The 14,754-nt window shown below is 31.1% G+C and overlaps 3 protein-coding genes across 7 annotated transcripts; 1 reads left to right on the top strand and 2 right to left on the bottom strand.

Moving 5' to 3' along the window:
- Positions 1-206: 206 nt before the first annotated feature.
- On the bottom strand, positions 207-5,404 carry Zw10 (Zeste-white 10). 2 transcript variants are annotated; one of them, XM_070310324.1, is made up of 10 exons: positions 5,065-5,380; positions 3,757-3,959; positions 2,878-3,682; positions 2,656-2,804; positions 2,483-2,586; positions 1,651-1,826; positions 1,379-1,585; positions 1,166-1,303; positions 959-1,092; positions 207-709 (listed from the first exon to the last, which is right to left on the bottom strand). In XM_070310324.1, exons 1-10 carry the CDS (start codon positions 5,099-5,101, stop codon positions 497-499), a joined length of 2,166 nt encoding a protein of 721 aa, XP_070166425.1. In that variant the 5' UTR covers positions 5,102-5,380; the 3' UTR covers positions 207-496. The 2 variants fall into 2 exon arrangements, with proteins under 2 accessions (XP_070166425.1, XP_070166434.1); XM_070310333.1 differs by lacking the exon at positions 1,379-1,585 and having other exon boundaries at positions 5,065-5,404.
- Positions 5,405-8,271: 2,867 nt separating this feature from the next.
- On the top strand, positions 8,272-12,000 carry Eloc (elongin C). Of its 4 annotated transcripts, none has more exons than XM_070310283.1 (5): positions 8,272-8,437; positions 8,949-9,007; positions 9,246-9,314; positions 9,477-9,670; positions 9,910-11,999. In XM_070310283.1, exons 2-5 carry the CDS (start codon positions 8,975-8,977, stop codon positions 10,049-10,051), a joined length of 438 nt encoding a protein of 145 aa, XP_070166384.1. In that variant the 5' UTR covers positions 8,272-8,437; positions 8,949-8,974; the 3' UTR covers positions 10,052-11,999. The 4 variants fall into 4 exon arrangements, with proteins under 4 accessions (XP_070166384.1, XP_070166402.1, XP_070166393.1 ...); XM_070310292.1 differs by lacking the exon at positions 8,272-8,437 and adding an exon at positions 8,490-8,545 and having other exon boundaries at positions 9,910-12,000; XM_070310301.1 differs by lacking the exon at positions 9,246-9,314 and having other exon boundaries at positions 8,276-8,437; positions 9,910-11,997.
- Positions 9,831-12,751, bottom strand: Blos2 (biogenesis of lysosome-related organelles complex 1 subunit 2). The gene is made up of 2 exons (XM_070310270.1): positions 12,190-12,751; positions 9,831-10,873 (listed from the first exon to the last, which is right to left on the bottom strand). The coding sequence occupies exon 1, from the start codon at positions 12,677-12,679 to the stop codon at positions 12,191-12,193; it is 489 nt and encodes a 162-aa protein (XP_070166371.1). The 5' UTR covers positions 12,680-12,751; the 3' UTR covers positions 9,831-10,873; position 12,190.
- Between the last annotated feature and the right edge of the window lie 2,003 nt (positions 12,752-14,754).

Here is a 14,754-nt window from a genome sequence, read left to right as displayed (position 1 = left end):
TTCCATTTATAGTATCAAATTGATTAGATTATATACATTTTCCTTTTAATTTTTAATACATGCATTTCAAAAAAGTATTACGGATAGGTGTATATATAAAAGTATTACGGTAAGATAATCAAAAACTAAATATTTTACGAGATATTTTATATGTCTGAATAAGATAACTCGAAAAATATTTTATTATAATATTTTAAAAAGGTCTCAAGAAGAACTATAAGAATATGCAGTAAAAAATAAGGGTTTCCATTAAAAAAAAATAAAGTTGACCTTGAAATGACATTCTAATCTTTGTTTCAAGATTAAATGAAGATCACCATCGGATGACCCTCTTCAAACCAAACAACTTTTTCTTAAAAAAGTTCTTGGGGGGGCGGAGAAATTAAAATGGGACACCCTATATATTAAATTTGATGTGGAATGGACACAAACTTAACTATTTTTTTGTTATATTTTTTATACATTTTACTTTTTTATATATATTTGACATTTTTTTTTATCTTATAGAGACTAAAAGATTAGATCTTCGGTCAGTGTTCTGGAATAATGCTCGGATCAGTTGTTTAACTTGTGCAGCAGTGAACTCCTGCGCTAATAATCCTTTTCCATTTCCCCATCTAACTTCGATTTCTTTCAGTGATGCACCAAGTATCTTAATTAATTCCAAAAATTTTCCCCATTTATGTACATGCTGTTGTATCTGTTGATCCTATCAAATAGGAATTAGTATGTATCTGCTTTATTAAACTAAATTAATATTCTCATTTAACTTTTAATGTTTAACTTTTACAGGGACCAGTTGGAATACTGCTACTTTGAACAAATCTTTATCATCTTAAATGTATTTTTATGACATTAAATGGCAATAAAAATTTATATTGCGACAAATCTTTTTCTTGTAAATTTTTTTTATATTTTTATATTATATCTTGTTATGTTATGCTCATTATATACTTACAGGAAATATCGCGGGTGTTCGTTTTACCACCATATTGAATAAAGTTACTAGTTCTGTTGCTACATTAACTGGAATATCTTCAACAGCTATAACCTTTGACACCAAATCGTCAATCATAGAATTAGTTATACATCCTGTGAGAGATTGATATGAAGAATTAAAAACGTATATTAAAATATAATAATAAAATGCATTAAATTGACTAACCAACAGCTTTGCAATAGATGTTTACAGGTAACACTTCTAGCCAAACTGTCTTCAATAATTCCAGTTGTCTGATGCATTGTCTTAAAGCACGCTCGGTGCTAGGATGTAACTCAGATGTTTGTCCCAATCCCGAAAAACCTATACATAAATAAATAATATTCTTGTTACATTTATTTCAATTTTTTTCATATAGCTAATAAGTTAATTATAAACCTGAATCTTTGATGATGTCAAAAATTATATTTTTTTGATACTTCATGTGTTCTAAAAAATATTGCGAACCGACTTCTCGGAATATCGCGACTTGATCCGAGAATGTTAAATTCATTTTTTGTAGATTTTTCGAAAATTTGTCTTTATATTCATGCGCCAATGTAAGTAGATGGTGGGCAAGATACATACAATTATTATGAAACAGAGCTAAACATAATTGTATATTAATTTTATATTCATGAGAATAGTTCATTCTATTATATATGTCTTACCAACTTGCTGCGGTATAGTTTCTAAAAATTTTTTATGATGTTCAGGTACCAAGCCGACATACATTTCAAATATATTTCTACATGTATAAAATAATCTACTGGCACAAGCATCTGAAGTATTGCAAGCCTCGTCTAATATTGTCCTCGTTAATTCCAGTATTTCTTGTGCACTTTTGCTAAAATGCATTTAATACTCATTTTTTTGTACAAGATTATATGTGTATGTGGAAAATTATATATGGAAAAAAGGTTATCAAGATTTGTAATTTATATACTCATATATATTAATACTCGGTTTTCCACTAACGATATATGTAATTACGAGAAGCAAGAAAATATGAATTCTTTTCTTATTTAAAAAATATGTTAAAAACAAATTTTGTGCATATATCTCTCTCCGCCATTATTTGATATTATAAGTTGTTAAAATATAATAAAATATACTTCCAAAATAATATTTGCAATATACATGAAATATAAAAATATATCTTTTTATTACCTTACATTATTAAATGTCCATATAACTCAATCTATACATGTATATATTTTATATTTTTAAAATGAATCTCTTATGAAAATTGATCAAGATTTACAGAGGTATTTATTAATTCGCAAACAAAAAAAAAAAAAAAAAAAAAAAAAAAAAAAAAAAAAAAGCTCCTAATATATTTTATCAATGTACATTAATAAATGCAAATTGTGACATGCAAATAAACTAATTTATTTCAATATAATATTTTTAAAAAATCACAATTTTTTGCTTCTGATGCCAATTCAATATGATTGTAATATTAGAGTAGGAAGTTTTAAATTAATTACTGTTGTAATGTACCTGATTTGACATTTCGGTAAATGAAATGACATATCCCGTAACGTTTTCTCATTCAACAACTCAGAATTATTTTCGAATATTTTATTCATAAGTATAGGTGGTTCCTACAAGAAAAAGAGGACAAGTAAAAATAAAAAAAAATCAGATTGCTATTCTCTTAATAAAATAGGTACCTGTAGCTCACATCGAACAGAATCATGTAAGTCTTTCTTCATTATATTTCTAGCTTTGACTAATAAATCCTGACACATTCTATCAACGAAAAGTTTGTCAATATTGTTTGTGTATTCTGATAAAAAGAGCTCATCCTTAGAAAGAAATTCTGAAATTTTACATTGTCAAATTACTTGGTATCATAAAGCGAACTATTTCATCTTGAAAATAGGCACAAATACCGATTTGAACTAAATAATCTTGAAATTCATTAATTGCTTCGATGACAGGCTCGAAATTCTTTAGATTCGCATTAGAAGTTGGGATGGTGTATGAGATACAATCTGTTGTTAAAGAATGTGATAATTGCTTTAGCAGTTGCGGTTGCATTCTTTTCAGAAAAGTTTTGTTATCTGTTACTGCCAGATTCAGATGTTGATGAAGAAACTTAAAGAGTAGTTTTAAATTGTACAGTACGCCTTTGAAACATGGTATTTTTTTTTTCTCTAATATTTCGATGGTAAATATTCTTTCCTTGATAACATATACTGAACAATGATCATGAATGATGGGATTAATTATATGGTTCATCAAGTTCATTAAAAATGTTTGTAAGAAGTTTTCAAGATTATTGATGATATGCAATCCTTGTATTAATTCCTGTATGTTGTCATAGTCATTTTTGATAATAATAGAGGTAATTGTTTTGCTGTCTTTCACATCATTATTCCAACAAATGCAATCGTATAACAATCTGGACACTTTTATCGAGTACAAGCGAAAGAGATCGCAATATTGAGCTTTGATCGCCAAGTATATTTCAAGATCTTGTAGAAAACTATGAGGATTATCCAATAAAATTTGCATTTGCTGTAGAGTCTTTGCAGTATCAATGTATCGTTTTTCTTCTTGCATTCCTTTTATAGATTTTATATATTCATGTAAGTTCATCAACTCATGGGATAATTTCAAACTAATGTTTGACTCTTTTAATTTTTGAGAGAGAGTTTTCAATTCTTTCGTCAAACCAGGTAACTCTATTTTGACCTATATAATAAAAGCGAATAAAATTTCATTTTATTAATCCTGTTTAAATAACATAATAGATGCTGATGATATACTTGATCATTTATCCTGCTCTGCAAAGTATCCATCTCTTTTAGTAGCTGTTCAGTCTTTTTAACTAAGTGCACATCTCTTGTTAACTTTGCACTGAATTCAACATAATTGTCATCCATAAAGTCTTTAACTTCATATTCTAATTTTGTTATTTGTTTCTGTATTTCAGCAATGTTTTTTTGAAGATTTACTATTTCAAGTTTCCCTGTATAGTAAAATATTATCACAATCACCATAATTATATCTTTATTATAAATATTATAATCAAATGTTGTTTGAGTATATATAATTTCTCTAAAGAAAAATATAGAAAATAAAAATAAAAACTATAGATTTATTAAAGAATATATAATTACTAAAGACTTGATTGTTTACAATTTTGGGGGAACAATTATCATAAACCCAGAGAGAAAGTACTAAGATTTCATAACATATTATGTTATTTTTAAACGTTATATTGAATAATAAGTTATTTATTTCTTTTATCTTTATTAGAGTTTAGCAAGTATAATTTTGATTTTGAAAATTTAATTTTTGTAAAACTTTTAGAAATTGTTATATTATACATGTAATATTTTTCTCATAAAAACAAAGAATAAGGCACTAGTGATTTTTTTACAAGATTAATTACAGAGTCTGTTGTTTATTTGTACAATTTCAATAGCCCTCAGATATCAAAAAAAAATTTCGTACATGTAGATTAATTCAAAACTCATGTTTTATTAATATATACCTTATTTCTAAATTTTTTGCTGTACTTATCAATTTTTAATACCAAATAATAAGAAAATTTTTTGTTCAATAATTATTTACTCTCTAAAAAACATTCTGTCGATAAACTTAATCTCGATTTATGCATTGCACAAATATCTTGCTTTCTTAAATTGGTAAATTTCTCACACATTAAAAATACATATTTGCAAAGATTAGCATACAGACCCGCTCTACACAAGATTTTAATTTATTGTTTACTTTGTTTTGTCTCCTTAAATTAATAAATCTAACATACAATTAAAATGCGAAATATTTTGCAAAAATTAATAAAAATGAGGCTTTTTTTAAAGACTGATTTGTTGCATAAATCTTTTCATCTTTCCATCAGAATAAATTCTATAATTTGACGAAATTTTCAATTTATATCTCCTAAACTAATAAAAAAAAAAAATAAACAAATAAAACTTATATTTTATATTTATGTAACATCTGAAAAAACCAATGTTCAAATCTTGATACTTCGAAGTTATGATTTCCCAATTTGGCAATTTATTTAAATACACACATATACACACACCGTTATATGTAAACATTACCTGCTGTAGTTAGTATATCTGCTACGAACGATGTCATATTCGAGATATATATGAAAAATTTGGTATATATGTCAAATATCAAACACTTTTTCTATGATCGCAATCTGACTCACACTTTGTGTCTACTTAAAAATGCGGGGTGATGCGGGGTCATATGTCATTACTGAACTATATACCATACTGGAATGCGCACGGCGCTATGTCCCCAAGCCCCCACCATCTACTACCGCGGCCACTAAAGGATAGCTGCAGCTTTTCAGAGCTGTCTCTTTTTACCGTGAACTATCATGATTGAAGACATCCATTATGCCACGCAATCACACTAGATCACACCCAATCTTTGATACCACGCGAATATTTATTTCTATGCTAGATGGTTGAAAACATTAAGAAGCAGAAAATTAAAATAAATATGAAAAATGATAAAGTGTATCTTAAAAAACTGCACATCAAGCTATGATAATGGTTTTAGAACGGACAGTATATCTGATCACGTGGTCGACGTAGTTGGATAGACAAGAACAAATCTGAGAAGCGACAACTCTCGCAATCCCACATTTCTCGTCGCCAATCAGCAGAGCCGTGCGCGTTCCAGTACGGTATATAGTTCAATGTATGTCATATATTTCTGTATATTATATTAAACTGCTGACAGTGATAGTAAATGTAATACAAAAGTCGCCATTTCTAAAGCTTTGTGTCCACGATGTTAGAACTTGGCCCGAAATCTTGGTCCGAGAAATGTGTAGCCAATAAAATTGCCGCTTTTCCATAAAAGCTGCAAATTGATTGGCTACACATTTCTCGGTTCGAAAACTCGGACCTAGTTTTAGTATCGTGGACACAAGGCTTAAAGCCCGTATCAGACTATGCATTGAGATGAAAATTTGACCAATCAGGACAAGGAAATTTTAGTTCTTTTTATTCTGATTGGTCAAATTTCAATCTTCAATATGTAGTCTGATATTGGAATTAAGACCGGCATTCATAATTTGTTCTTATATATTCAAGATCGTCTTAAGCTCGTATCGTATCAGGCTACGCATAGAAGATTGAGATTCAAGATTCAAGATTGAAATTTGACCAATTACGACAAAGAAATTTTAGTCCCTTTTATTCTGATTAGTCAAATTCCAATCTTTAATCTTCAATCTTCAATTTTCAATGCGTAGTCTGATACGGGCATTAAGCTCGTTAATATCCGTTCTAATATTTTTCGATATTGGATTAATAAAAATATTAATGATGACATTGGTTTTTGTCAACATAAAAAATGAAAACACTTGCAATACGGATTTGAGCGTATCATAATGTATATGTCTTTATATAACTTTAAGCGGCGTCTACAATAAGATTTTAAGCCCTAATCCTTAAGAAATTGACTAATCATAGTCGAGTATTCTTCTCATACTTGACTGTGATTGGTCAATTTCTTAAGGCTTAGGGCTTAAAATCTCTATTGTAGACGCATTACCGTTTAGGAATTGTATAAGCGAACTATAATCGTATTGGTAACACTGTATCTTGATATAAGAGAAGAGCTTATTCTCTCGTCTCGATCGAACAAAATAATTTGGTTATTTTGTGATTTTTTGTCTGTTTAATAATGGCTTTGCAAAATATTGGTGGTATTACATTTATATTGCTGTTTACACATCTAAATATAATGATCGCTACGGATTATGATAAAGGTAGAAGAGATCCATATGGTCCATACCCTAGGATACCTGATAAGGAGTTGGTCAAGGTAACCTTTGCGCGATTGTTGCGATTTTAATTTCTTAATATCACGCCAAGGCTCGTCAATATTATTTGATTTGATTATAATTCTAACTTCAGAATTAATTAGTTAGACTAAAATTGAAGTGTTAATCGATATAGGTGAAAGTATTTTATTAGTCTCAGAGTTTTAATATTTCTAATATTGACAGAGAAAAGAGATCATAATTATTATTTATTATTTCAGAAAGAGATAGCTTTTGCGGAAAAATGCAAGAAATTTATGAAATCGCCTAAACAAACCTTTATTATTCATTAATGTAATACTGTGCAACGAATGTATAATGGATATACATATACAATGTCCATTTTTCCAGCAAGGGGAAAATGTAGTAATAAATGAACGTTATAGTAATTTATATTTTTTTAGTTGTGTTTATATGTATATATATATATATATATATATATATATATATATATATAATTGAAAGTTTAAAAAAATTTATTATTTTTTTCATATGCAATACACTCAAACAAATAATTATTTCCTTTATTCAGATATCCTCTAGCATACCGTATACACTCAAATTTCCTTATATGACAATGACATATTAGAAAAGCAATGCGTTAACAAAATTTTTAATTTTTGTTAATAAATAAAGAGATGTACAAAATTATAGAATAATTTTATATAGGGATATACTAGCATCCCCGCTATTCAGAGACTGGCCAATGTAACATTAGTCTAGTTTCCACCGAAGTTTACACAATCCGATTCTGTTCGGTGCGCATTGGCGACGCCACCCAAGATCAAATTCATAATGTCAGTAAATACATCTTTTTACATCTTACAACTTTTGTCTAAAACAGTTTTTTATAAAACTTATATTTTTTTAGATATTTCGAGATATTTCCAACTTTTTTCGAACGCTTTGTCTGCCGTAGCGGTGTAACGATGTTGTAACCATGGTTCCGTGCCATGGGGAACTTACTGATTAAAAAGCGGAACGGAATTGAAACGGAGTCATTCTGATTGGTTACCTTCCATCTGGTTTCCTTTTCGTTACTGTTCCGTTCCGCTATTCTTCCTTCATTGGGATGCACCCTTATATACTGACCGAAAAATTGATCCCGAAAAGTATAGTATGTATCATGTATGAGAAGTAAATATCTACACATGCGTGACCTAAGTAAGAATCATGTGTGTGTATGCTGTGTGCGCATGTGTTGTTGTATATATATTTTTCGGGGCCATATATTTTGCAGGAATTAGCAGTCTAGTATATATAGAAATCTGTTTCAATGCTAAAGGCTATCGGACAATGTGCTAGACAATAGCAATATATAGCGATAGACGATATCCAATGAGAGTATTGCTTTTTCGAGAAAGTAGTGCTCTCATTGGATATCGCTTATCGCTATTGCTATTGCCTAGCATTGTGCGATAGGCTTTAATGCTTTTCACTTTTCATGTTTCCGTCCTAGGGAACGGTTTTCGAACACAGTCTTGCTGATTTGCTGAATGCGGCCGGTGTCTTTAATTCGGAGTTTGCCCATCATTCTCAGTCACTTTTACCGACCGAAACTTTATTGTGATATTGCATCTTTTTAAGACAAAAATCTATACAAAAGAACAAACTTTATTGCGTGTGAGGTATGTAAAGTTATTTGCAATTTCGTAATATATAATTTATATATATATTTGTGTGAATCAACTAGCCAGCAGTATGATGAGATAGTATTTACAATAACAAAGGCACTGGTATAATAGCCATGATGATAATGCAATAGCAAATTATTTTTACTTAACTTAGTGATAAATAGGAAATTGACAATAGTGTATGCTTACAAATGTAAAATAATGTCGGAATGATAAAAAACTTTTTTTTTTATATATATTTTGTGAAACATTCTGCAACATTTGTTTTAGCACATAACTTAATCTATTGCTATTAAAAGCTATTTGAATAATGAGAATTCATTATTTATTATACAGAATATTTTGTTTGATATTGTTAATTATTGCACATTGTCTAATAATTCAGTATTCCATGCAACTTTATTAACAATGGCTTTATGCTTCATTAGTCATATTTGTTTTATATATAATTTACCTGCTTATATATTTATAATATACATACACATTTATATTTGTCTTGTTTTAGAAAAATATTTGCACACGATAACAAACATGTCAACCGATGTGAATATGCAGGCTGAAAAGGTATATGTAAAACAATTTTATTTGCATGTTGTAATGCTGCTGTGTGTGGTAACTGGGATGTATAATGATACTTTTTTGTGATAAAAATGTACATATATATATATATATATATATATATATATTTTTTTTTTTTGGGTTGCTTTATATGTTGACATTTTATCCATTCCTTTTCTGGAAAGCTGAAAACTTATGGTAAATTAAAATATTAATCAATTGATAATAATTTCTTTGGATCAAGTCCAATGGAGAAGCAAGTGTCGATAAAACCGAAGAAGAAGAGGGCAGATCATCTAAAGACCTGCATGTGGTACCTATCTATCCAAATTAAATTTTGCTGCTTAGATAGGATTCCTTTTCTTTATCCTGCCGTTTATATCTATATTGTTTTCAGTTTATATTATACAATCCTAATGTAAAAGAAATTGAAACATATATACGAGTACTATAATTGATCTTTTGAAATTTTTAGCAAGAGATTGGCCCTATTTATGGGGGTTGTGAGGGCCCAAATGCCATGTATGTGAAACTGGTCAGTAGTGATGGACATGAGTTTATCGTTAAAAGAGAACACGCATTAACAAGCGGTACCATCAAAGCTATGTTAAGTGGTCCTGGACAGTTTGCAGAGAATGAAGCTAATGAAGTTAATTTCCGAGAAATTCCGTAAGTGTACAAAATATAGTAAACATACATATTTAATTTTTATATTATATTTATTTTTAAAAATATAATTATATATTTTTTTATAAAATATAAAATTATTTATTTATTTATTTATTTTTTAAAATATAATTTAATTTCATAAATATAAAATATAATTTCAATAATATAAAATAATATTGTTTTCTTGTACTGATATGAGTGTAATCGAATTGTTTAAACAAATACATATTTTTTTGTAGGTCTCATGTGTTGCAAAAAGTCTGCATGTATTTTACTTACAAAGTGCGCTACACAAATAGCAGTACAGAAATACCGGAATTTCCCATTGCACCCGAAATCGCCCTAGAATTATTAATGGCTGGCAATTTCTTAGACTGTTAAATATCATTTGTATTAATCTGTTTCAGTAATTAAATTACAGAAACAATGCAGCTTTATTATGATCATATGAATATGTTTATATATTATGATATTTTAGAAGTTCATTTTGGAACATAATAATAGAGCATATCGAACTCTTACACTCATAGTGACATAGACATTTTAATGCTATAAGACAATGCAATTTTGAAGTCTTATATTTATATATTCTAAATATTTTATTTGTATGCTATGTTTGTTTGTCAATTTCTTTTTCCGCGCATATGTGTGTGTGTGTGTGTGTGTGTGTAATTTATTATACTTATCATTTCAGTAAAATTGTCAATGTTAGAAACAAATCTAACATTATGTATTAAATCATTAACCCTACATTTGCTATCAATAATCATACAATTAATCATACTTTAATTATGCTAAATCAAGTGTATGAATGTGTGTATGTGCGTGCGTTTGCGCGCGCGCGCGCGTGTGTGTGTGTACACACATACACACATACAGAAAGTGTACCCATGACTCAAAGTTCATTCATTAAGGGCGTGTTATTGAAGTCATTTAGAATTGAAATTGTTTAATAAATATACGTCCATAAATGCTTTCTAACAGAACTACAACCATTGAAAGTTGATGTGAATATTTGAAAAAGGAAAGAAAAAAGATATTTAATTTGTTTATTTGTTTATTTACAAATATATTATAAATTCTGTTCAAAATTATCTCCTGCAGATTCAATACAGTCTTGTCTCGCGTAAAAGTAATGTAACAGCTTGCTCCACCATGCCAGAATTTCTTATTTGCGTTGCCATATTTAAAATTCTGTTGAATCTGTAAGAGATAATTTTGAACAGAATTTGTAATACATTTGTAAATAAACAAGTTAAATTAAATGTCTTCTTTCTTTTTTTAAATATTCACATCAACTTTTAATGATTGTAGTTCTGTTAAGAAACATTTACATAGACATATGTTTATTAAAAATTTCAACTCTAAATGATCTCAATAACACGCCCTTAATGACTTCGAGTCCTGGGGCACTCTGTGTGTGTGTCTATATATATATATATATAACGTAACTAATTTTTTTTTTTCAAATATGGATATTTTTAATTTATATTAATTGTATTTATACTTATTATATCATAATTATTCAGGCACACTGCATCAACATATTGCAAAAAAGAAAAGATCAAGTTTGTGGAAATTTAATAAAATTATTAAGTTATTTATAAAATTTATATATTGTACTTGAATCGTTCACGTAAAAATTGGAGTTTAATTTTAAGACAGGTAAAGAGACAAAATTATAATCAGTAAAGAACATTTATTTTTCAACATAATCTATCTCCATTTACATCACAGCATTTTTGCCATCGACGTACCAATGTGTTAATACCGGCAGAATAGTTGGAGTTGTCCTGATATCTGAATCACTGTAATACTCACATTTTAAGGTCATTTTCTGACTGAAAGGACTTGGCCAAATGTTTCTTCGAGGAACCAAACAGATGAAAATCTATTGTTTACAGTTTTTCCCTGATTTTCTGAGAGATATGTGTTACAGTAGTTCAGATGTCAGGACAGCTCTTTGTATTCTGCCAGTATTAATGCACTGGTACATCAATGGCAAAAATAAAATGTGATGTAAATAAAGATTATGTTGAAAAATAAATGTTCTTTACTGGTCATAATTTTATTTCTTTACCTATCTAAAAATTAAATTCCGGTTTTGACATGAATGATCCAAGTATTGTGTGATATGCAAAGGTATGCGCAATACCACAATTTTATAGAATCTTAGTAAAATGTATTTATGGTTTCATATATTAATAAATATAATATAAGAAAATATGCTTTTCATCATCGCTTATATAGGCAGTTTTTCAGTGTAAAAACAGATACAATATTATACAATTGGCTATCACATAGAAACATTTTCGGAAATTTAAAAATTTTCTATTCAATTGCCATTTGTGTGACATTGTACCTGTACTTGTATTTGCTTGTTGAAAAGCTCCTATATTCTCTTTCTCTATACAATTATTTATATTGATAATAAATAGTTCTGACATTATAACATACTCTCTCTGTCTATTACATATAAATACATATATAGACGTTTTATATCTTTACAATTATATAACCTTATTTGCTTCTTGTATTTTCTTTTTCGAGATCCTTAAATTTGGCTTCAAGACGTTTAGAATATGCTGCGAGTTTATACGCAGCTTGCTCCAGTTTGCTGACACTATCATCAATCTGATTAATATTATCCAAAATCGGTTTTAACTTTTGATACTTCTCATTCAGAGAATCCAATGATTGCACGACATTGGACGAAATAATCTTCAGTTCTGTGTACTTGGCAATAGTTTCTTTGTTTAAGCGTTCCAACAATTGATAATCTGCGTGAATGGAAATGAGCTCCTCTTGCAGATATTCACCTGTCTTCTCGAACATCGTGTTCGCCAAACGACTTAAGTTCGGATCATGCGGATCCAGCGCCTCAAAACTGCTGGTGCTGGTGGAAAGCGTGGTGCCGCGCTTTGGCGATTCGCACCTCGAATACTGGTCTGCTGACAGATTTTGGATCAACGTTGGCTCGGTCTGCATCTCGTTCTTTGACGGATCCATAATTGATACGATTACTACTACACACAGTATAAATAAGAACAGTAGTTTCACTCCCCAAAATTTCTAGATAAATGTATGTCCTCGCGCATGCGCGAATCGTACAATTAATAACTACAGATACAGACTTCTCTGGGCCAATTTCCCCAAGTCCGGTTAAGCCGTATTCCAATTCCCCAATTCCCGGATGCACCCGATATTATATAGAGTCCTATATAGGCTGCAGTCGAGAAGACGCTAGAAATGCTTCGAAGCGTTTGGTTGACCAATCAGGCCACAAAGAATAAAGATTTCTTTATTCCGATTGGTTAATGCGATGCTTCGAAGCATCTCTAGTGTCTTCTCGACCGCAGCCTTATTGCTGATTGGCTGATCGCTACGGGCCCGCTCCACTTAACGACCGCAACGCTCACATATCATTTCATCTTTATTGTTCACCGAAAGTTAAACAAAGACAGATAATGCTCGCGAGCGTTGCGGTCGTTAAGTGAACGCGTCCTATGTTGGCGGTTAGTTTGCACGTAGTGAATCCTACGTGCAAACTAATCGCAACCGGCGTACCGTAAGTAAGAAAAAAGTATATTTGTAATGTTATTTTCTAAAAAAAAAAAAAAAAAAAAAAAAATTAATACATCTGAGACATTTTTAAGACATTTTAGATTACACATGGACAACTGCGGGCCAAACATGGTAATCATGGAAAGCATGGAGGGGATAACGATGTCGCTTCTCTGATAATATATGACTCTACGGGCGGGGAATCGGAACACAGCCATGACTGTAGTTGATCAATTTGCTTACAACTATACTTAACCATACCCTTTTACATAAGCGCATAATCATAAGCATAAGGAAATTGATTGGTCAATTTCGTTATGCATAAGAAAAGGGACCAATAAATTTTCTTATGCTTGTGGTTATGCGTTTATGTAAAAATGTGTGCTCCCCGCTTTTAGGGAGCTCCGTAAAGTTAGCCGGATCACTTTAACTTTTTAATAATTAAAATTATCTAATCGTTTGGTGGCCGTTTGGTGATGATTGGTAGTCTAATTAAAACGTTTGGTGGTCAATGGTTTTTTTTAAATTAAATAATTAAAATATTGGTGTAAAGTTAGCCGGATATTTTTAATTTTTAGTCTAATCGATTAAATCGATTAAATCATATTCGATGCAGACTTGTTAGATGGTCGCAAATCCTTTATTTACAAAGGAACTAAAATTTTTTTGTCCCGATTGCTCAAATTTTAATCTTAAATCTCCAATCTCATGCGGCGTCTACAATAGAGAGTTTAAGCCCTAAGCCTTAAGAAATTGACCAATCACAGTCAAGTATGAGAAAAATACTCGACTGTGATTAGTCAATTTCCTAAGACTTAGGGTTTAAAATCTCTATTGTAGACGCCACTGCAGTCTTCAATGCGTAGTCTGATACGGGCTTTACACCAAGCGAAGCTAAACAAAGCTCGCGCCGATGCCGACAGGTGGCGACAAAGGTACGCAGCGCGAAACGGTAAGAACGGACTGGCAGTCGATCGTTGGCCGTCATCGCGCGAGGACGGTGAGATTGTCCTTGGCTGGACTGTCAGGTTATACGTCGCACGCGATGCGATTGGTTGACGTTTCTTTTGTAAGCCCCGCCTATTAAGTGGCTGTTCGAAAGTGTGTACTTGTGTTTCTTTACGCTGAAACGACGGGCGCGCTGCTCTCTCGAATCGCTCTCTCGAATGCAATCGTAGGAAAAATTTGAAATGTGTCGTGTCGGCGTGTTAATATGCGACGGTTGAGGGATAGTCGAGTGTATGGAAAGTCGCGAGCGCGTTCGAGGGTGGTACATCGTTAACATCGCTTACCGGGTATTTCGCTGCCACGCTGCGATATTGTCCGATCCGGGGGGGTGGGGTGGGGTGGGGTGGGGGGGCCTCATCGCGAGCAATAGTGTGTCGAGAATCGTGAGAGAGAGAGAGAGAGAGGGAGAGAGATAGAAAACATACGGTGACCGTGCGCACGAGAGGAAGTGGCGGCGGTGACGCTGGCGGTGGTAGCGGTGACGGTGACGGCGGTGGTGGAGGAGGAGGAGG

Source organism: Polyergus mexicanus, unplaced genomic scaffold, assembly GCF_030449975.1.
Source record: "Polyergus mexicanus isolate NDT 795.1 unplaced genomic scaffold, iyPolMexi1.0 SCAF_2, whole genome shotgun sequence".
NCBI classification, from domain to species: domain Eukaryota; kingdom Metazoa; phylum Arthropoda; class Insecta; order Hymenoptera; family Formicidae; genus Polyergus; species Polyergus mexicanus.
The sequence above is the reverse complement of the archived record's forward strand: the minus strand, read 5'-3'. Positions and strand labels throughout refer to the sequence as shown.